Here is a 24,965-nt window from a genome sequence, read left to right as displayed (position 1 = left end):
CTGTCATGAGTGGACATGCTAACCACTCGGCCAACCAGACCAGCCAAATATATCATCCCAAGAATGGGAGGTATGTGTGTGGAGGAGAGGACTTTATTTTGTGGTTAGGTATGTGTCAAAACTGTCACAGTGTAGAAAATACTTATTGCCAAGTATTGGCAATTTTTGAAAATACTGCCATTTTCAAAAACTGTCAAGTTGTTTTGTATGAGTAAATGAAACTAAAGAATGTCATTCCAAAATTTTGAACCAGAATGCAAGATCACTTCAAGTATTGCTTGCCCACAAGCAACAGCTGAAATGAAGGTGCTGATGAATTTCATCAACATATCTTACTTTATACTGACAAATGCAGTGAAGATGTAGTACTAAATTCTAAATAATGGAAAATGTTGAAAATATTCCACATGACCTCTTTCTATTGAAATTCAGTTATCCAGAAATATATATATATATATATATATATATAGAGAGAGAGAGAGAGAGATAGCAAAGATGCTTTCTGGACAATTAATGAACATATATCAGAAAGTTGTGTCAGTCAAGTCACACAACAGAAGAAAAATTATCAACATGAACTATATAAGTTAATTATTTTATTTAATCTCACAATCATAAATTGATGAATCATATCTCAAATAATGAAAGTAAATTAAAAAAAAACTGTGACATGTACAGTTTTTAAAAACTTTTTTTAAGTAATGATATAACATATTTCTGAATGAAAAATTTTAACACACAGCAGCACATCTCACCGGTTTTATAATTTTTTTTCAAGTACACTAACTTTAAAAACAGCACATAAAAAGTCTAAAAATGAACATATTATTTTCTTATAATAATTTCAAGTCTATAATAATAATTATAGACTTGAAATTATTAAATAATTACAGCATGTATACATAATAATAGTACATAACAACAATAATAATAATTGTATTTAAAATTGTTTCAGATCACTTACAAATCTAACTCTAAAAAAATAAAAGTTAACAACGAATATTAAAAACAATACCTTTACATTTATATGCATTTTATCTTGGATAACATTTCATTAACTGAAGTCTGGGATTTATATATATATATATTACACAGTTCATCAATTATTACATAGGCATACATGCCGCATAATAGCAACAGTAATAAATTTAAATAGAAATGAAATGAAATGAAATTTAAACAAATTCTGATTTGCAGTTAGTAAAAGTCACCCCCCCCAATTAAAAGATGTTGCAAACAATTCATGGCTTAATCACCATAATTTAATCATATACATAAATTTTTTTAAAAAAAGATTAGTATTTAAGACAGTAATTTTCATAGAAAAATAGTCCATTTAGCTTATACAGAAATCATGATATCAGAAATTATTTAGCTATGTGAAACTGTAGTATGGTACTTACCTTTATAGTTTATAAAATCATTAGTCATGCCCTGATTAAAATTTAATACCCAAAGTATTAAATTTTAATCCAGATATAAATTTTAATATCATTTTATATACAATTCCTTGAAAGAGAGAACAAACTATCAATATAAGCTACTTTGTTTAAAAAAATAAAAAAGAAAGGAAACTGCAAAAAAAAAAAGGATTTTGATGCTTTGCAAACTGCAAGGAAACATTTCATTACAAATCATTTTTGCTTTTAATCCAAAATTTCTGAAAATATTCATAACTTTTTTATTTTAATCTGACAATTTTGCATAAGGAATTCAGTAATGAAGATTTAAAAATATACACAAAATACTACTGAGTATTTCCCTTAATTCCTAAAAGACCTTTATTGTTCAAATTAATAATTGAATCTGCAATGATGCGGGCAGTCACTCTCTGATATCCACCGCTAGTTACCATAACAATGGGAATATGGTGTTGTCTGGCTATGGTAAATACTATTTCATCTCTTTTTATAATACCCTAAAAACAGTAAGACACATATGAAGTATATAAAGCAAATTAATGATCAGAATATTTATTAATATATATGTAAACAGTTCTTTATAAGGATTAATAGCTCTGTATTCTTTAATATTATGGAGAAGGAGTGTAAATCGAAAGTGGACCACTGCCCTACCTTAAATTCTGTCAGATTAGTGTTAATGCATGTTATTAATATCAATTTATGTTATGAGAAGCAGTTTGGTATAATGACAATAAATGACTATTATGTGAAAAACCAGTTTGTTCATGTGTTTTAAGTGCATTTACAAAAAATGAGCACAAAACTATAAAATTCCCAACTGCTATCAGCCTGCCACCTGATATAATGGGTCTGTTGAGTCATATTTTAACATTCCTGCATTTGAAAGATTAGAAAAATACAGACTATTAATCCTGTGATTTGCAGCCTGGTTTTGCTGAATAGAAGGCATTTCTGCTTCCTACAAACAGGTTCTGGATTAAAGTCCCATTGTTGCATGAATGATTATCAATTTGTTCATTTTAGAAATTATGGACTTTACAACCGTGTTATAAATAACTCTTTTAATTTCCCAACGTTTCGATCTTCATATTAAGATCATCATCTGGGGCATATACAAATGTACAGGACAAGCTGAGTTACATTTCTATAGCTTACTGAGTTACAGTAAGCTAGAGAAACAATGATTTGATCACAGGTTATTCTACTGGCATGACCTTTAGTGAAAAAAAAAAAAATTATTATTTAGAAAATACATCAAGCTAAATTCTATTTATGATAACATGAATAAACATTCTTTCTTACAGATAGTTTTCTTTCAGTAACATTGATGTCCTATTTTTAGCATTACAACTGTTATTTTTGATTTAGGATCCTGGATTATCTATAGTTCTGTTTATAGTTACTCTTAGAGAGGAAGGTTCCGTGGACCGAATATGTGCCTTCCATATATTTGGAATTTTTGGACCATCATTATTGTTCAGATTGGGGTCGGTGATAATAATTTCACAGGTTTCCTTAAATTTGCATTCATACCATGTTTTGGTGTGATGTAGACAACTAGTGCTTTTCCAGTCAATTCTATGCGAGGTGTTCAGGGCATGATCAGAAAGGTCAGCTTCACCTTAATTATTATATTTAATGTGTCATTTATGTTCTTTTTATCTGATAGGAATTGTGCATTTCCCTATATATGGTATGTTACAGGTGCAATAAATATGGTATACTCCAGGGTAGGCCAGCAGAGGGAGTGGGTCTTTTGATGAGTTGAGTAAGCTTTTTAATTTTGCAGGAGGTTTAAAGGTGGCTTTGAGGTTGTATTCTGTTTATTTTAAAAACATTTTATATTTTTTATTTTATATTTATATTTTATGGTCTGGTTTGTCTTTTTTATTGAGGTCTTGTAGAGAATTTTGTTAATAGTGTTTTGGCTATAACCATTTTTTTTTTGAAAAGAATTGCTGATAACTTTAAATTCGTCTTTCAGTGCTTGTTCACTGGAGCAGATCTTCAGAGCCCTGTTTTTTAGAGTATTAATGACATCTAGTTTTTGTGTTGGGTGGTGGTAGGAGTTTATGTGTATATATTGGCCAGTATGAGTCAATGTTTGGTAGGCAAGTGAAGGAAAGATTGCCAGAAGGAAGACTTTAATTGAATTGCTGATAACTTTAAATTCGTCTTTCAGTGCTTGTTCACTGGAGCAGATCTTCAGAGCCCTGTTTTTTAGAGTATTAATGACATCTAGTTTTTGTGTTGGGTGGTGGTAGGAGTTTATGTGTATATATATTGGCCAGTATGAGTCAATGTTTGGTAGGCAAGTGAAGGAAAGATTGCCAGAAGGAAGACGTGTGACAACTGCACCAGAAATGGAGGTGTGTTGTGTTTTTCAATCTCAATTGTGAACTTTATGCGTTTGTGTTGTTTGTTTAGGTGGCTAAGGAATGTGTCTAGTGACCATGAGACCAGATCGCGAAAACATTGTCAACGTATCTAAGCCAGACTTTGAGTTTTAAAGGAGAGGAATCTATAGCATGTTGCTCAAAATGTTCCATATAAAAGTGCACAATGGGGGGGGGGGATAATGGTGAGCTCATGGCTATGCATTCTTTTTGTAGGTAGAAAGCATTTTGCCATACAAAACAACCAGAACGTAATACATTGCAAAGAGTGCCGTAATACCTGGAGGGAATTTGTTCTGTAAAAGAAGGATTGTGTCATTGATTGGGACATTCATAAAGAGAGCAGAGAGTCAAAACTGACTAATAAATCATCTTTTTCTAATGCAGCGGTTCTTAACTGGTACTCCCTGGAACCCTTGTGTTCTGCGAACTGGTTACAGATGTTCCGCCGGTGAAAGTATCAGATGACACAGTCTGAGTATAACTGGCTACTGTGATCTCTATTTCTTTGGAAAAACCGCATATCAAAAAATAATACAGTAGATATGTTTCCTTTGCTCCATAATAAAAATGTTGAGGGAATTGTTTCCGTTATAACAGAACATTTAATAATATTGGAAGAAAAGATTTCAAGTTACTTTCCTTCCTTAAATACACACAATTATGATTGGATACGAAATCCATTTGGCACAGTTAATAGATTAAGTTGTGAATTTTCGTTACAAGAAGAACAATTAGTTACTACCTTTTCAATGGATCGTACTCTAAAAATGAAATTCTCTGAAATAACTTGAGGAATTTTGGATTTTTGTCCAAGCCGAATACCTAGTTCTCTCCACAAGGGCACTGAAAATGTTGTTACAATTGTCAACATCATATTAGTGTGAGCTTGGTTTCTCAGTATTAACCAATATAAAAAATAAAAGGCGCAAAAGACTTACTAATATAGAAAAAGAGATGAAAGTAGCTATATCACATATTAGACCTGATATTGCTGAAATCTGCAAAAGCCAAAAAGCCCAAGTCTCGCATTAAATAAAAGGCATATCCATGCATAATTTTATTGTTAGTTTTATTACCTTAATGCTTTTGGTGTTCTCCAATTTTTTCTTATAATCAAAAGTGCTCCGTGACGTTGAAAAGGTTAAGAACCACTGTTCCAATGTAATGTCTTTGATAATGTTTATGAAGTATTGTATCTTTCTGATATAGGAGGGGGAGGGGAATGACCTACCAACTCCTTGAGTATTGCTGCCAATTTCTTGGCTAAGTGATAAATCGGGCTATCTATCCCTTCGACTATTGACCGGAGTGGTGTGTTTTGTATGTGTATTTTCAGTAACCCGTAAATTCTTGGGGAAAGAGCGTAGTGCGGAAATGGTTTTTTGACCGTGTCTTCGGGCCATGTGGTAATTGATTTTAAGTAGTTTCTCTGTTTTCTTTTTTATTCTATTGGTTGGGTTGTAGTTAACGAGTTGGTATGTATTCTTGTCCGAGACTAGCAGATTCATTTTCTACAAAAAAGTGGTTCGATTTAAAATAATGGTGGCACTTCCCTCATCGGCTCTAGTTATTACGATGTTTAGATTTGATTTTAATGATTTCACCGCTGTTAATTCGTGTTTCGTTAAGTTGCTTGTTATTGTTTTGTTATGATTTAAAATGTTGGCGGTTTCTAAATGTATTTTGTCTGCTATGTTATTTGGGATGAATCTTAAGCCTCTTTCAATATTACAAATAAATTCTAGTTTGTTTATCAATCTGGGTGCTACAGCAAAATTTAGACCTTTGTTGAGTACTGAGAGTTCATCTTTGTTTAAAGCATGGTTGGATAGATTAAATATGTTACTGTTACCTGCAGGCGATTGGTGGCTCCTGTTGTTTCTTGCTTCTGGTTGGTTTTATCGTTCACTGCAAAGAAATTTGAATATGTCCATTGATTTTGTCGATCTTTTAGTCTACGAAATTTGGAAACGAAGTTTTCTTTCTTTGTTTGAAGGATATGGTTCGCCATGTTGTCCGTAATCTTTTCCAGGATCATCCAGATATCTGTGTTTAAGTAGCTAGAAAGTTCTGATTTTACATTTTGTAGCTGGTTTTGAGTAATGGCTAAGTTCTTTCTAGTAGCCTGGATCTGTTCTCAGAGTAGTGCAGTGGTATATTCGTTGCGCCTTAAACCTCCTGCAAAATTAAAAAGCTTACTCAACTCATCCAAAGACCCACTCCCTCTGCCGGCCCACCCAGGAGTATACCATATTTATTGCACCTGTAACATACCATATATAATGGAAACAGGACACAATTCCTATCAGACAAAAAGAACATAAATGACATTAAATATAATAATTATGGTGAAGTTGGCCTTTCTGATCATGCCTTGAACACCTTGCACAGAATTGACTGGAAAAGCACTAGATGTCTACATCACACCAAAACATGGTACAAATGCAAATTTAAGGAAGCCTGTGTAATTATTATTATCAACCACCCCAACTGAACAATAATGATGGTCTAAAAATCCCAAACATATGGAAGGCACATATTCGGTCCACGGAACCTTCCTCTCTAAGAGTAACTATAAACAGCACTATAGATAATCCAGGATCCTAAATCAAAAATAACAATTGTAATGCTAAAAATAGGGCAACAATGTTACTGAAAGAAAACTATCTGTAAGAAAGAATGTTTATTCATGTTATCATAAATAGAATTTAGCTTGATGTATTTTCTAAATATTTTTTTTTTTTTTCACTAGAGGTCATGCCATAATAACCTGTGATCAAATTCTCTAGCTTACTGTATGTAATGTAACTCAGCTTGTCTTGTACATATGTATATGCTCCAGATGATGATTTTAATTGGAAGATTGAAACGTCAGGAAATTAAAAGTTATTTATAACATGGTTGTAAAGTCCATAATTTCTAAAATGAATGCTGATCACCATGCAACACTAAAAGAAAGGATTATCAATTTGTCAGTGTGAACCACCACTTTAGAGATCTCGATCTGCATGAGAGTTCAATGCTAAGTTCTCAGATTATCCACTTAGCCAACCCTTGGTGCCAATCAGTGGTGAGCTATGTAAATTTTAACAAAGGTCTAGCATCGTAGAGCAAAAAAAAAAAAAACCTAACTTAGCCCCTATAATACTTATGTTGCGACTTTGTAGAGCTTCTGCCAGATATGATAATTCCTGTAGGATATCAATCATTAATGCTAGATCTTTTAAAAATTCCAAATTGAGAAGTTGGTTTAAAAAGCCCTTATATTTATCATTCGATGCAAAATGCTTGCATAAAGCTGGGTAATTTCTTCACAAAGCAAGAGCCGTTCGTAAACTGCAAGCTGCCCATCATGATCCAAACACGTCTGATCTTTAAAATTTCGATAGCAAGGTCTTTTGCAATCGTATTTAATTCTCATTGATTTTTTGGTGATTGATGATAAAAAGCATATAATTTATCCATAAATATTTCAAAATGTTTTATTTCTTTAATGTTTTTTATCGAATCATCTAATGCTAAGTGTAAACGATGAGCGAAATGCCAAATCGCAACGTTGGGAAATGTTTGTAGAAGTTTGATTGCAACATCTGATTTGTTTCCCTAACATTACACTAGCTCCATCAGAACAAAATGCAATGAAATGATTTTTTATATAGTTATCAGAAAATCCGTGAATTTAAAGTAGCAATTATAGTAGCATGTATACATTCCACGGTGGTATTTTCTAGTTCTACAAGATTATTAAACAAGACGAACAAGAGGCTCGCAAATTTGAGATAAATTTAACAAAGGGCTCGCACAAGCCACTTATAGCTCACCACTGGTGCCAATACATAATAGGTTTACAAACTTTTTATGACAGGTGGAAAGCACATAAAAAAACATGAGTGGGCTAAGAGTTAGATAAGATGGAGGATCATTCTTTCAAGACCAAATGTGATCTTTCATATGTCACATTCAAGGCCTTCAATAAGCAAGAGTGTGATCTTTCACTGGATAATGAAATTCTTCTAGTACCTAGTAAGGATTTTCAAATATTCAATGTCATAGACAGATTAAAACTAACAATGAGTTGGTAGCAAGTAAAACAAAGACACTGTCCATGCAGTTACCCGAAATTCATCAAACAGTTGGGTTGTTAGCATGGAACTACTATTATTTTTTCAGGCATCTCCATATATTAACCATTATTCACAAATACCTATCATACCTTGAACTCATTCACTGACAGAACGTGCACAACCACTATTGGCAATCAATTCCACCCATTCACTAACTTCCAAGAAAAAATCTCCTCCCTCTCTTGTTAATCATCTTACAATTTTGATTTACGTGAAACTAATCCCTTGTTCTCTCCTTTCCTGTCATGTATTGAAAAAATTCTCTTGTGCCAATTCTGTAAAACCTCTTAAATAACTTCTGTTTCTATCCTACCTCTTCTTTTTCATCTATCCATGAGATTTTGTAATTCACAGACTTCTAATCTATCTTCACAGGGAGCATTCCACAGGCCTGTCATAATCTTACCTAGATGCTGAAGAGCACACTGACAAGCAGAGATTAGTGAGTCAGGAATACTGGCCCACCTAATCCCTGTTTGTCAGTGTGCTCTTCAGCATCTAGGTAATGTGATGAGATATTTAGCAAATCAGACTTATTTGTGCCTACTGTTCCAATGAAGTTGGTACTGAGGAAGTTTTCAAATCATTAAAGAAGGCAGCTGACATAAAGAAAAAGTTAATTCTGGCCACATTTACAATATGCTCTCCAAGCTTTAATTCTCTGTCTACAATCACTTCCCAAATTCCCAGTCTCATCAACTTCCTAGAGTCCAGTTTTATTAGTGTAGTACACAGAATGTGATCCCTTCATCTTCATTCCAAAGTACAATGCCATACATTTTGCCTCATTAAACTGGCAACTCACTGTCCATACTGATAGCCTATTTAAGTCATCTTCAGTATCTCTATATCATCTTCAATGATAATCACTCGTCCCAATTTTGCATTATCAGGAAACAAGTTGATATTTTCACTTAGGACAGTGACGTACAAATTAAACACCAGCAAACAAGTCTATGTGGTTAGTCTAGTGGCTTTGTGCTTAGCAACCGTATGCTTGGTGTTCTTCCTCAGCCATAGCCAAGTTAGCCAGTCTTGGGCGTGGACAGCAGGGTTTTTTCTGCCAGTTTATCTGGGGGTTTTTATCCTGCAAGCAGGCAAACTGGCCCTGTAAACACACATAGATTACAGTCATGAACACTACCCTTAGGGGATGCAGCGAGGCGTGTCGAACTGGCCACATTAATTTTGTCTTGAACCTCTCGTTAGGGGACTCTACACGTCCTAAAGGGATGGATGAGATCAATCAAATAAAAAAAAAAAGTATAGGGAATTAGACAATCAGACTTATTTTTGCCTACAATGAAGTTGGTACTAAGAAAAAAAGCTGAGGAATTTTTCAAATCATTAAAGAAGGCAGCTGCCATAAAAAAAGTTAATTGTTATCCTTGTTGGTAATCTCAACAAAAAGTAACAATTAATACCAAATACAAAGAAACATTTGGGAAAATTTGTAGATAAGAGCATAGCTAATAATAATAAGTACCTGGATGATTTCTGTTAAGGAGACTAACATTACTATACTATGACTTGCTCATTCTTTTTTATTCACGACCATGATCAACAATATAAAAAATCACAATCACTACCATTAAAAAAATCTCTTGCAAAAAAATCTCTAAAAGCATCAAAATTACTACAAAATCACTTTCGAAAAATTAAATAAACACAAAACATTCAACAAAACCTCAGAAATACTAAAAAAAAAATTTGCAGATTAACTTCACTAACATCAGGGGGTCTTAATTCCAGTATTATTATTTTATTCACATAACTGATACACAGTCAAAACAAGATAACATATAAACAAAAAATTTGACTGGTGATACAGAACAATTCAGATTCTACCAAAAAAGCTAAGAATAGTCCGTCAGGTAGCGTCGTAAAATATGGACTGTTCCAAGTAATGCTGTTTTTTGTAGGTCATATGGGGTCACTTTTTATTATTATTATTATTATTATTGTTCCGGGAAACTCCAAGGAGTCGACAGACTCATCGAGGGAGGCCCTAACATCATGTCAAGAACAACTATTCAACATTCACACAGTATCTATCATACCTTGCCTTGAACTCATTCACGGTCGTAGCACCCACAACAGACTCTGGAAGCTTATTCCACTCATTTACCACTCTCCAAGTAAAGAACCTAGCTCTAACACCCTTGTCAACCACGCTCTTGCCCAGCTTCCATGCATGGCCCCTAGTCCTCCCACCACCAGTCATATTATCAAATATATCTTCTGGATCAATCTTATAAAAACCCTTCAGTAATTTGAATGTCTCAATCATATCACGCCTCCTTCGCCTATCGTCCAATTTCTGCAACCCACAAATCTTCAACCTGTTGTCATAAGGTTCATTCCACAGACCTGCTATCATCTTGGTCACTCGTCTCTGGACCCTCTCCACTTCCTCCCCATCACAAAGAAACCCTGGTGCCCATAGCTGGGCACAGAAATCCAGATGGGGTCTTATCAAGGCTCGATACAGAGGAACAACAACTTGTTCGTCTCTGCATGTTAAAGTATTTTTCAGAAGCCAAGTGATTTGGTGAGCTGTTTTAGTTACTTTTGCAATGTGCCTCCTAAACTTCAACTCCCTATCCACCAACACTCCCAAATCCCTGGCCTCATCAATCTCCTGGAGTATGATTCCACCAATGCGATATACTGCTGCTATTCTTTTCACCCCAAAGTGCATAACCTTACACTTTGCCACATTAAATTGACATCCATTTTTCCTAGCCCAGTCCTCCAAACTATCCAAATCATCCGGTAAAATTTTGACATCTTGTGCACTCACAATTGCTCTACCCAACTTTGCATCATCAGCAAACAAGTGAACACTTCCTCTCAGATCCTTTCCAATATCATTGATGAACAAATTGAAAAGCAGTGGTCCAAGAATAGAGCCCTGTGGCACTCCACTAGTCACAAGACGTCTTTTAGACTCCACTCCTGAATAAACCACTCTTTGATATCTCTCCTTCAACCACCCTCTTATCCATCTCACCAACCCTATATCTATACCCATCTGCTCCAGTTTACTGATTAGGGTTCCATGTGGTATCCTATCAAAGGCCTTGGCAAGGTCCAGTAGTATCACTGTAAACCCATTACCCCTATCCAGTTCAGCCGTCACTGTGTTATAAAACGTGAGCAAGTTACTGAGGCATGATCTACCTTTCACAAAACCATGTTGTCCCCCATACAATATCCCATTTTCATCTATCCAATCCTGTATTCTTTTCTTGACTAATTTCTCTAAGACCTTGACAATGATTCCTGATATGCTAATCGGTCGGTAATTTACAACAGCAGTCTTGGAACCACCTTTATGCAGTGGAACTCTTTTCCCCTCTTTCCACCCGCTCGGGGACTAACCCAGACCCGAGACTCAAATTAAACAATATGGTCAAGGGTACTGACAATTCTTTAGCTGCTTCTCGTACAACACGAGCTGGTATACCATCCAATCCCACAGATGTATTGACATTGAGGTTATGCAATAGACTACTCACCTCCACTTCATTAACCACAATTCCCGTATAATCTACTGGTTTATTCGTTTCTGCAATGTCACCACCTGGATGATATACTTTTGCAAAGTGCTCACTCAGTAACTCAACTATCTCAACTGATTCAGTTACCTCCCTAACATCGGCATTCTTTAAAATCAATCTGCCATGTATATTTTTCCTTTTACTTGCTACATATCTAAAAAACTGTTTAGGATTCTCTTTAGCCTGCATGGCCAATGTTCTTTCGTAATCCTTTTTTGCTTTTCTTACCACACCAGTCACCCTTCTGGTCTGCGCTTTATACCGTTCATGTGCCTGCCGGTCACCCTTCTCCTTAAATTCCCTCCATAGTTGTTTCTTTTTTTGCAACTCAAGCTTAATGGTGTTATTCATCCATTTAACCCCTACTTGATTTATTATTCAGACTCTAGGTATACAGTCAGCCATTGCTTCATGCAAGCACTTCTTAACTACCTCCCATGCACTATCAACTTCTAGTCCTTGCAGTTGTACATGCCATGGCATTAGCCAATCAAACTACTAAGCTTGTCATACTTTCCAGCCCGATAATTCCACATGTACCCTGTCTTAATTGAAAATTCTACACCTTTAGCCACCTCCCAAGTTAAGACCCTATGATCACTCTCACCGATTGGTGGCAATGTGGTCATATTTGTTACAGCCAAATCCTCAGATGTAATTACTAGGTCAAGCACTCTCTGACCCCTAGTATTTTCCATTACATGCTGTCGCAGATAGTTATCCCTTAATAACCGCATAAAATCCAGTTCCTTCCTCCCGTGTGTCCTCTCCTCACTCCAATCAATGCGACCATAGTTGAAATCTCCCATAATAATCACCCTCCTTCCACCCATTTCTTCTATTTGCTTGTGCATACTGTCACCACCATCTTTTCCATCACCTGGTCTATAGCAGCACCCAATTGTATATTTAGTTCTGCTAGCCACAATCTCACACCAAATGGCCTCAAATGTGCTCTTTTCTCTATCCTGCAATTCAACTTCTATTCTCCTTGGCTGGAGCTCATCAACTATCATCAACAATACTCCTCCCCCCATTTTATTCTCTCTGTCATTCCTGAACACACTATACCCATCACATTCAATCCCACTAGTTATATCATCTACAGTCAGCCATGTTTCACTAATACCTATAACCTGTGGTCTGGAAGTGCCAACCATGGCCAAAAACTCTTCTTTCTTGTTCCTAATACTCCTAGTATTAGTGTACATGAATTTAAGACCCCCATTAGCCCCAACCCTACCTTGATGCCTTATATTAACTATCCCACTCAGATTTGTTGTCCTTATTTGCTCTGGCATATTATATTCGTTCTTACATTCAACTGCCTCCATAAGGACTGTATCTCTACTCCCCCCCCCTAACAAATCTAGTTTCCCTGAATTTGCACATCCACTACGTTCAGCAACACTTTCTCAAGTCTTCTTACACCGTAACCATTCAAATGCAAGCCATCCATCTTATATAGATCCTTTCGCCCATCAAACTCACTCCACACATCCACAAATTCCACACCACTCGTCATACATAACCCACGCATAAAGTCATTCGCAATTATAGCCCTCCTTTTAAACATTTCACTGTCATACCGTGGCAAAAGACTAATCATTCTAACTCTCTCACTCTTTTCTTTTGCTACCTCAAACAATTCATTCAGGTCTTCTATCATTTCCATTTTATCTCCTTTCAAATCATTCGTACCTGCCACAACAATCATTTCTTTCACCCTTTCCTTTTGCTCTCTAATAGACGCAGTTACGTCCTTTATGGTTTGTTGATGTTTAATTGCTGTAAATAGTTGGATAGCTTCTTTGAAGTTACACCAAGTGCACCAATAACTATTGGGATGACTTTGGTGTGTTTAAGCCACAATCGGCCAACTTCGATTGCCAGATCTTGATATTTAGTAATTTTTTTTCCAGTTCTTTGTTGTTAATGTTGTTATCACTGGGTACTGCGATATCAATAATCCATACCTGTCGATGTTCAATAATTGTGATGTCAGGTCTATTGTGTTCCAAATGCCGATCAGTTTGTATTCTAAAGTCCAGAGAATGTTTGCTGTTTTGTTTTCTAAAACAGTCTTTATTTTATGCTGCCACCAGTTATCAGAAGTAAGAAAGGCATATTTTTTGCATACATGCCAATGAATTATTTGACCACTTGATCATGGCGGTATTTATAGTCAGTTTGAGCTATTTTGCTGCAGGCACTGATTAGATGTTCTACAATCTCATCTTTCTGATCATATAATCTGCATTTGCTGTTATTATTGATGTTCAAAATTTTTGCTTTGATTGCATTAGTTTGTAATGCCTGTTCTTGAGCTGCTAGAATAAATCCTTCTGTTTCTTTTTTAATATATTTGTATTGTAGCCATTGCCACGTCTTGTTCACGCCATTTTGTCCTCAGTATCTCAAAGAAATTGGCTATGCAAGGGTTTATTTTTCAAGGGTTTATTTTAACCTTTTTGTAACTCGGATTTGTTTCCCAGTTGCTTTTAGAAGACCCTCTTGTGTAATTTGCTTGAAGCATTAGCTCAGAACTATTGTCGATGTAATTTCTTAAACTAATTTCTTCTTCTTCCACAGTCTGTCTCACTTGCAGCAGACCCTGTCCATCTATTCTCCTCGGCAGGTACAACCAGTCAACATCACTTCATGGATGTAATGCATGATGCATAGTCATTAGTTTTCTAGTTTTGCGGTCTAGTTTGTCCAATCTAGTATGTCAACTGTGTATCGGATCACTGGTATAGTCCAAGAATCCATCACTCTAATTGTGTTTAATTCATTTAGTTTGTTTTCAGAATATTACTAATTTGTGTATTCTGATGCTGCCTGTTGTTTAACTTTCAAGTGGAGAATATCATTGGCTTCTAATATTCCTAGCTATTTATAGTGTTCATCAGCTGAAGTTGCTTTTATATATTTTTCTTGATCAAAATTAAAACTACTAGTGTCATTAATTTTTCCTTGTTTAATAGATAAAATTGTGCATTTATCAAACCAAATTACATTTTGATGTTCTGACTGAAAATACGAACTGTGTTCAATAAAGAGTCTATTTGCTGGGGCCGATTTTCCCATATAACTTCAGTCATCCATATACAACAGATTGGACAATTTTAATATTACATTTAGGAGTTTCATATCCAAGTTTTGTTTTTCTTCAGAATCATAGACAAAGGTATCAAAGAAATGTTGAAGAGCAATGGTGACAAGGAATCACCTTGGAAAATTTCACGTTCAATGCTGATATCTCCAATTCGTTCATTATTCACTATTAAAGTTGTTTTCCATGATTTCATAGCAGCAGCCAGAAACGAACATATATTTTTGCTAACTCCAAATATTTTTAGTGATTTTAGGATCCAGGAGTGTGGGAGGGAATCAAATGCTTTCTTGTAGTCTATCCATGCCATGTTTAAGTTAGTTTTTCATCTTTTTGAGTTTCTGAGAATCATTTCATTAATAAGGATCTCATCCTTTGTTCCTCTAGATTTTTAAAAATTGCCTTTTTTGTTCACTCTGATAAGTAGTGGTATATGGAATTTGCTATGATTGCAGTGAACAGCTTAAGCATAATTGGTAGGCATGTTATTGGACAATATAATTAATAATTAAGGAATTGACAGCGTACACTAGAAATATATATTAAATAAACTTTAATATATACTTTCCGATATTTCGGCAAACGTCACGTTGCCATCTTCTTGGGAACTTATTACAAAGACGAGTGCACACAAGTACTACATAACAGCAAATGAGAACTGAAGCTAGGAATTTAACATTTGCCTAAAGTCCTGATGGGCTGAAGTTCTTCTGATACATGTTTCCCAAATTTGGGGCAGTCTCATGCATCCAAATTTGTTGAAGTTTGGCATGTTCCTAAGGGCTGAGGCTGATTCCATGAATAGTCTTTCATATTTGAACTTGCTGTGGTGTATTACTGTGGGTTTCTTCCATCTTATTCTGTGGCGAGTATCCAGAGAGTGGTTGAACTTGTAAAATTGGATGTAATCCTTGTGTTCTGAGATTCTGATATTTGCTGTCCTGCCTGTTTGGCCAAAGTAGGACAGCCGAAATATCGGGACGTATATATTAAAGTTTATTTAATTTATATTTCTAGTGTACACTGTCAATTCTTTAATTATTAGTTATCATGTATAACCAGCGTATAAGCCTCTCAACAAGAATAATGATCATCCATGAAGATTCCGTTGCACGCAAGGCCCGCCATTACGGCAAACCGAAGCTAAAGTTATCCAGACAACTTAACTGTCTAGCATTCCTAAAACACTGCCGGGATAATCAAGTCATCCCTAACTGTGTAAAATTTAAACACCACTTCGTCTCACAGAAAGCTCTCCGTATCTACAACCGGGCGAGCCAGGCTTTACTTCGGAAGCAAATTACTGCTACACGCGATTCCCGAGCTGACATAAACAGAGTTATATTAGCGCTAGAAAATGAGCTTTCACATACGCTTAATCATGAGCTTTGGACAGTCCTACATGACATCTCGTGTACGGCGGCTAATAAAGAATTCGAACGAATACGGAGCCGACATATCAACAAGTTTGATAAATTAATAAAGAACTCGGCGTCCAAACCGAAACTATAAACCAACACTGTAGTTAACCTAAAGGCTGAAGCACTCAATGCTCTGTGACGTGGTCACAACTTCGCCATTGCTCCTAAGAAATTACTGGCTGAGGAATTAATGATCCAAATTGAACGGAGGATTCGCCACCTTCCAAACCACATTGCCAACTATATCAGATTGGATGTAGCCTTTGTTCTCACAAAAGCAAAGCCTCCAAAATCCAACTTATCCATTAGTGAATACAAGTCACAAGAATTGAAGAGAAACAAAGAAATAGTGATCACCAAAGCGGATAACGGGAACGCCACTGTGGTACTTAATCTTAATGACTATACAGGTAAGCCCAAGGCTTTACTATTAGATCGATCCACTTACCTCCCTATTGAATATAATCCCACCAACTCTCAAATTAGAAAACTCCATAGGCTCCTTAAGAAGGTCACTTCACGGCCTGTGGAGATTACCAACAGACTGAAACCCTATAACTCTAGACCCCCCCCCCCCGCATATATGGGCTCCCAAAAATACATAAAGAAAATATGCCATTACGTCCCATAGTGGATGGCATTGATTCCCCCACTTACAAACTAGCCAAGCATTTAGCCAAAGTGCTCTCACACTATACTGGCAACACACCATCACACATAAAAAACTCAGCCCACTTCAAAGCCAGTATAGAAAACCTTACACTCCAACATAATGACATAATGGTCAGTTTTGACATCTCCTCCTTATTCATAAATGTCCCCCCCCCCCCCTCAAAGAAACCTTAGAGCTAATCCAAGCTAAATTTCCTCCTGGTATCTCAGCCCTATTTCAGTTTACAATGAACTCGGGCTATTTCGTTTGGCAGGAAAAATTCTACAAACAAATAGAGGGGACAGCCATGGGTTCACTACTTTCCCCACCCTTGGCCAACTTCTTTATGGAGACTTTTGAAGAGAAAGCCTTAAACTCAGCCCCACAAAAACCTACCATATGGCTTCGCTACGTTGATGATGTGTTCGCTATTTGGCCACATGGCCCAGATTCACTCCTCTCCTTCCTAACACACTTAAACAACCAACACCCTAGAATCAAGTTCATCCTGGAAAAAGAGGAAAACAATAACCTCCCCTTCCTAGTCACCTGCCAACCTGATGGAACCTTGGTTTTCTCAGTTTATAGAAAACCTACCCATACAGGAAGATACATTACCAACAATCTCATCAACCCCCCCCCCCCCCTCACAACAATATGGAGTTATTAAGACACTATTCAACAGGGCAAAAATAATCTGTTGTAATGATCAAGCCCTAACCACTGAACTAAATCACATCCGTGACACTTTCTCAGCCAATGGCTACACCCCTCCAAAAGAATCCAAAAAATACTTAACACAGTTATCCACAACCCACCATCCCCCTCCCCTTCACAAAAAAGATTACTCTAGATCCATCACCATCCCCTACATCCGAAGCACCTCGGAAAAAATCAACAAAATCTTAAAAAAACATGACTTGACCACCTGTTACAGACCACATAGAAAACTGGCATCCCTTATCCACTCCACTAAAGACCAACCACTTCCCATAGACCTACCTGGTGTATACCAGGTCCCTTGCAGCTGTAAATTGTCCCACTTTGGCCAAACAGGCAGGACAGCAAATATCAGAACACAAGGATTACATCCGATTTCACCAGTACAGCCACTCTGGGCTTGCAGACCATGCTCTGGATACTCGCCACAGAATAAGATGGAAGAAAGCCACAGTAATACACCGCAGCAAGTTCAAATATGAAAGACTATTCATGGAATCAGCCTCAGCCCTTAGGAACATGCCAAACCTCAACAAATTTGGATGCATGAGACTGCCCCAAATTTGGGAAACATTTATCAGAAGAACTTCAGCCCCAAGGCCAAGAACTACCAATATAGCTCACCAGGGGGCACCATCAGCACTTTAAGAAAACGTTAACTTCCTAGCTTCAGTTCTCATTTGCTGTTATGTAGTACTTGTGTGCACTTGTCTTTGTAATAAGTTCCCAAGAAGATGGCAACGTGACAATTGCCGAAATATTGGAAAGTACATATTAAAGTTTATTTAATTTATATTTCTAGTGTACGCTGTCAATTCCTTAATTATTAGTTATCATGTATAACTAGCGTATAAGCCTCTCAACAAGATTATAGTTACTTTGGTCTGCACCCTTATCCTTATATTTCATGAAGAGAAAAGTACATCCAGATATCATCCATCCAGTCTTCCACTGAGCCTGATTGCAACAAATAATTAAATTGTTCTGCCATTCGATCATGTAGACTGGTTATATGTTTTAACTAAAATCCATGTAGTTTGTTATTATTATATACCAAGAATATCATCCAAACCCAACATACTATTTATCGTCAAACCACAACTGGCACCCTCTACAACAATATCTGACCTCAACTTTCCTCATTGCATCTTCCATGATGCCTTTCACAAGAAGGGCAGGACCTGTGCTTTTGTTAACTCTGATATCCCATACCAAAGGTTATCAGACCTGGAATCTCCTTTATGTGATCTGCTCTAGGTCAAGATCTCCTTACTTAACTTTATTGCCTTCATTTGCTGCCTCCACCATTCTTCAAACTCTGATGACTTTACTGACCTCTTTGACTACCTAACTCTGAACGTCAATCACGCTAGCTACCCGAAGAGTAAAATAATCAGAAATTTCAACATTGTGTTGAAAGAGATTTTAACATTGTCAGAACTGTGTTGAAATCTCTGATTTCAACACAATTCTGACTGGTTTTTTAATTCTTCAGCTTCCCAGATTAAGCTGCAAAGAAGTCGAATTATTTGCTATCATCAATGATTTAACTCAAATTGTCTACCTAACTACCAGAATTCCAGATAATCCTCTTCATTCACCCAACATCTGGGACCTTTGCTTAACTAGCTCTCCCTCCAAATACAAAAGGATGCTAGACCTCCCCTCTTGGCAAGTCTGACCATAACCTTGTCCATGTCTCCTTTGTTGAATATTGACCTTCTCCAGTTACTCATATATGAATAAGAGCAGCTGCCAATCAACACCCACAAGAGTTCAAATCCAAACTCATTGAACTAACTTCTCATTCTCTATCTTCATCTCCTCCAGCTCTCCTCTTTGGAATAGTCTTCCCTAATAACTACAACTGTTAGACTTCCAAAAACACATAAACAAATTCCTCTGTTCTGTTTAACCACTTGCGCATACATCGCACTGTCATATCATACATCTTGGGACCTTTCATGTGTGGGGATGATTAAAAAAAAAAGAAAAGGAAACGTGAAGAAAATTTTCAAGCCATTAGAGAACACAGCTCACATAAAAAAATTTTATAAATAATAAAAAAAAGGAACAGTTGGTCTTTGTTGACAATCTAATCAGCAGAGCAGGAAATGAATATCAGACACACAGCCAAATTTGGAGAAAAGAGCAAAGCTAATAATATATTGATAAATACCTGCTAAATTTCTGTTTAAGACATGTACTAGTCATTAATTACACCATGTCTCAATATAAAGATGTACACAAATTCACATAATAAATTGTCATAGAAACAAGACCAAAAGTCTTTGGGCAAGACTTTTCAATAATGCTATAGTAAATTATAATGTTTATTATAATAGTGTTTACTGTAGTGAGAGTTGATTATATAATTAATAGTGATAAATAGTGATATCCTAATGCTAGTTCAGGACATAAGAGTACATAAGGAATTTGAAATAAGAAATGATCACCATTTAATTTTGAGTAGGATGAAACTAAATATCATACTGAAAAGAGATGTGTGTAAGAAAACTTGAAAACAAGAATCAAACGTGGGCAGATTTCAGATGTGCACTATATACTCCAATATAGAAATATTATTAAGAAAAAATGAAAATTTGAAAACAACAACCATACCCTGAAAACTCTGAGGCAGATTCTGAAGAAAAAATCGACTGATTCAGCCAAAGAGGCATGTGGTGACGTTGTTATTCAAGATTTATAATCATGCTCTTTACTACAACAACATTGGGTACAGATAGTAAAGCCACTACAGGCAGTCTGAGCATAGCTACACTTCTGATACTTAAAGGATCTTAATAGATTAGGAATACAGAATCTAACTGGACAGTTGAGATACCCTGATTTTACAGATGCTGTAGGGCTTGGGTGTGTGTAAAGTATGAACGATATGCCTGGTCTGAACAATGTGACCATCCCTAAGTATCAGGATGCACTTCATACCTGTCACTCCTTGATCTTAAAGCTATGACCATATCTCCTCACCTAGAACATCATGAAGAGCCCATTCTGATATCACATCTCTAGAATAGTTGAGTATTTTATGAGGTGTTACTATAATTGGTATTCCTCCCCACACACGCACACTGCCACCGATGTTTCTTGTGGTAGTTTTTCTGTATGTTGGGAACATGATGTTTCCACAAGAATATTACAAGACCACAATTTTGAGAAAATTATGAGAAACGGGGTGGGTGGGTGTATCAGACATTTTCTTTTTTTTATTTGTTAAGATGGTATATCTATATTTGATTACAACTTTATGAAGATTCCTGACAAATTTTAGAATGAAGGATTCATGTTTAAAGGGATTTTTGGATCAGTGATAGAAATATCTGCCCTTCACAGAGCTACATGTGGACACCTACTATCCCACAAGTAATAAATGCACACAGAGGTTACCCTGGTTGCTAAACTAGCCTTCAAACCTGTCCCAGGAACAATACGGAAGGAGGCTTACTACAACACCACTGATCCCTTGCAGACAAGTTCACTAGGCGGGTGAAGTAATTTAGTAATTTATCTGTTTATTGAATTACTGCTTATGAATACCTCAAGTACTGCTGTAACCTTTGTTTTGGTACAGTATGACTTTTGCTATCCTTGCACCAATAAACTCCTAATCAACACTTGAGGTATTCATAAGCAGTAATTCAATAAACAGATAAATTACTAAACGATGTTATGTACAAAAAAAAAAGCAAATTTTAAAAAATTCAATAAAACAAAGTGGTGTCTACATATAAATAGATTATATATATATATCTTCTTCTCTTCCATCTAAGACAGGTTGAGTCTTCTCTTGAGCAGGATCTCCCAGTCTTCTCTATTCCTTGCTGTTCGAAAAAGTTCCTTATATGTTCTGCATCCTGAGATGTTCTTTATTAATTTCAGCCAGGTAATTCTTGGTCTTCCATGTCTTCTTTTTTCAGTTGGAAGAGTATTGATTAGGATGTTAGGAAGTCTGTCTGCATCCATGTGTATAGTGTGGTCAAACCATCTGTCTTTTTATACAATAATTCTTGTCTGACTGTGCTGTTTGTTTTCTTTTCTATCCAACTTGTTCTGTTTGTTTTCTTAAACATTTCATTTCAAATGCCTGCAGTTTTTTCTCCTCTCTTTTCTTAACTGTCCATGCTTCTGCTCCATAGATGACTGTTGGCATAATTATTGATTCATATAATTTGATTTCGGCTTGCTTAAATATCTTGTTTGTTTTCCAGATTTTCTGTAATTTTCACATGGTGGTCCATCCTATCGCTATTCTGTGTTTGATTGTTTTCAGTTCATCTATTGTTTCTGTTAGTTTCGATCCAAGATATATGAAGTTGTCTACGTGTTCAATTTGTTCTCCATTTAGGGGTGGCTGAGATGGTAGTTCTGTTCCTCCCTATTTTCATCACTTTTGTCTTTTGTATATTTATTGTCATGTCATATGTTTAACAGGTTCAGTTTAGCTTGTTCATCAACTTTTGTAGTTCATTTGGGGTTCTTGCAATAAGGACAAGATCATTCGCATATTTGATATTATTTATGTTTAAACAATTGACATTGATTCCAGGCTCATTGTCTATTGACTTCTTTACAACTTTGTCTAGATATATGTTGAATAGGCATGGAGATAATGGGCATCCTTGCATTACTCCTTTTTGGATCTCTGTGGTTCTGTTGTGAGTGCGTCCTTTTTAATTATTGCATTTGTCTTAGAGTAATATTTTATCAGAAACTGTATTATATATTTGTCTATTGCTTTTTCTAGTAGAACTTAAAGAAGGATTTCTCTGTTGATGCTATTGAAAGCTTGTTTAAAGTCTACAAAACAACAATATAGTTCTTTATGGTCTTCCCAGCTGAGCTCTGCTAGTTGGTGCAATGTGAAAATCTGGTCTATCGTTGAATAGTTTCCTTGGAAACCAGCTTGTTCTATGCCTATCATTTCTTCACAGGTGTTTTTTAATCTAGTTTGTATAATTCTGATGAATATTTTATAGGTGTGGGAGAGTAAATTGATTGGTCTGCAATTTCTGCAGTCTCTTTTGTCTCCTTTCTTAGGATGATCTTAGGGATCCAATCATCTGGGATCTCTCCTGTTTTTAGTATTTTATTGAATAGGGTTGTTAAATATTCTATTGATGTGCTGCCTCCATATGATCACAGTTCAGTAGGGATAGTATGAATGCCTGGTGCTTTGTTTTTCATCTGTTTTATTGCATGTCTAACTTCTTCTTGTAAAATTTTTGTGTGGTCATTATTTTCTTCTATTGCTGGCATTGTAGTTTTGTTTCCTTGGTGAAAGACAGTCTTAAAATGGTTTGACCAGATTTTTCTTATATCTTCAATATTCCCAGTTTCAGTCATCTTGTTGTGTATCATTGTTACTGCTTTTGCTGAGAATTCCTTTGTAATTTCTCTTATAGAATCATGGAAGACTTTTAGGTTGTTTTGTTGATATGCTTCTTGGCATTTCTTAGTTTTTTCTTCTAACCATTTTTCTTTGGCTTTTTTGCAGAGGTTAACAACTTTATTTTTTAGTACTCTGTATTTTTCTCTATTCTCTTCATTGTTTTGTTGGTTGACAAGTATCTTGGCTTCTCTTTTCTCTTCTATTGTAGCTATGATTTCTTGGGTTATCCACTGTTTGTTTATTTTGGGTTTGGTACCTAGAGTGTCTTTTGCAATTGATAACACTGTTTCTTTTCCTTCTTTCCAGTATTTTCCTCTGTTCTGGAAGATGGATGGTTTTAATTTCAAGCACATCTGTTCCAAAAATCGACTTCTGCTTGAGCTTTTAGTTTTGATAGGTTGATGTTTTCTTCTTTTCTGATATTGCTTTTCCTGTTGAATTTTATCTTCACTTTGGCAGTTAATATTTCGTGGTCCGTGTCGAAATCAAAGCTTCTTAATGTTCGTACATTATTTACTGATCTTTTTCCATTGTTTGTTTATGATGACATAGTCTATGCAGTTCTTTATATTACCATCTGGTGATGTCCATGTCTATTTATTATTAGGCTTTGATAGAACGTGTTTGTAATCATTAGATCATTTGCTTTACAGAAGTGGAGTAACTGTTCTCCTCTGTCATTAAGCTCTCTGTATCCAAATTTCCCCATCACATCTTTTTTGCCTGCTGTGAACTGTCCTATTTTAGAGTTAAAATCTCCCATCACTATCATGAATTCTCTGTTTTTGGAATTATCTATTTCCTGTTGTAGTTCTTCACAGAAATTTTCTATTTCTTCTTCTGAATGGTTACTGTCTGGTACATATATTTGGATTATTTTAATTTTTTGACTTTTTTCTTTTGCTTGAGTTTAGCTGTGATTATTCTAGGAGACACTGGTTTTATTTCAATTACTGAGTATGTAAGTTTCTTCTCAATTATTAATGCAACTCCTTCTCTGTGTATGTTATCCTTTCTTCCTGAGAAGTATAGTCTTCCTTCTGGTAAATCCATAAATCCATCTCCGCACCGATGTGTCTCTGATAAACCTAAAATACTCCATTTCAGTCTTTTTAAATTTTCTTGGCCTAATTGCAATTTTCCAGGTCTTATCGATCTTATGTTGAGGGTGGCTATGTGTTTCACATCCTTGGCTGACCACATTGCTGATTTCTCACCTAATCTATGTAGCTTTCGAGTAGGGATGTCGGCTGTCCCGTACGCAGTAGCACTATCTCAGTTTGTAGACTTTCTCCAGCTCATGAAAGTTACTGGCATAATAATGTAGTCAGCTTGTCATGCCTCTGCTACATCCTTTCAACAATTCATCGAAAATCAGTTTATCAAACAACAATTAATCGAAAGAGCAATTCATCGAAAGGCAATTCCCCGAAAAAGCAATTCACCGATGAGCAGTTAATCAAAAATACAATTCATCGAAACGCAATTGATTGAAAAAACAATAGTTCACCGAAAAATCACAATTCATCGAAAATACAGTTCACCGAAAAATGAATTATAAGGCGTGTGGAGCGAAGATGTGTGTGCAATTTTTTTTGTTTGTTTTGGATTATTTTGATTATTATTGGATTATATTTGGATTATTATCAATAAAATAAAATATGGAGGTTCGCTTTCATTTTCTTCAGCCATTAAAAACAAAATACAGTTATATGATAAAAACGAACTACCTAGATATAAAAATATATAAACAATATTTATCATCATCATCATCATCATCATCATACGTATCAAGGATTTAGGCCTAGTATGGCCTGTTCCGGCCTTAGAAGTCATTGTTGAATCGTTTAAGAGGACGTCCTGGTTTTCTTTTTCCTAATGGCTTGTACTTTAAGGCTTGTTTTGGTAATCTTTCTGTTTTGATTCTTTGAACGTGTTCCATCCATCTATGTTTATATTTTTAAAATTTTTCAATTACTGGTTCTTGATTTAATTCTTTCATGATATCTTCGTTTCTTTTGTGATCAAATAGGGTATACTTTGCAGTTTTTCTCATAAACTTCATTTCTGCTGTTGTTAATCATTGTTTGTCTTTTTGTTTTATTGTCCAGATTTCGCTTCCATACATTAAGACCGG

General features: G+C 35.7%; 1 protein-coding gene across 8 annotated transcripts in view; it reads right to left on the bottom strand.

Annotated features, from left to right (window-relative positions):
• Positions 1–583: 583 nt before the first annotated feature.
• The window catches only part of HDAC11 (Histone deacetylase 11), a 318,225-nt gene continuing 293,843 nt past the window's right edge, over positions 584–24,965 (bottom strand). For all 8 annotated transcript variants that reach the window (XM_090406559.1, XM_090406582.1, XM_090406593.1 and 5 more), the window contains exon 10: positions 584–1,918. In XM_090406559.1, coding sequence (XP_090262685.1) covers positions 1,748–1,918 — 171 coding nt within the window. In that variant the 3' untranslated portion in view covers positions 584–1,747. The remainder of the gene's footprint in view (positions 1,919–24,965) is intronic.

Source organism: Typopeltis vanoorti, chromosome 2, assembly GCF_054136105.1.
Source record: "Typopeltis vanoorti isolate ZY-2024b chromosome 2, IOZ_Tvanoo_1.0, whole genome shotgun sequence".
Taxonomy (NCBI): domain Eukaryota; kingdom Metazoa; phylum Arthropoda; class Arachnida; order Uropygi; family Thelyphonidae; genus Typopeltis; species Typopeltis vanoorti.
Note: the sequence above shows the minus strand (reverse complement) of the source record. Positions and strands in the feature narration are given on the sequence as shown.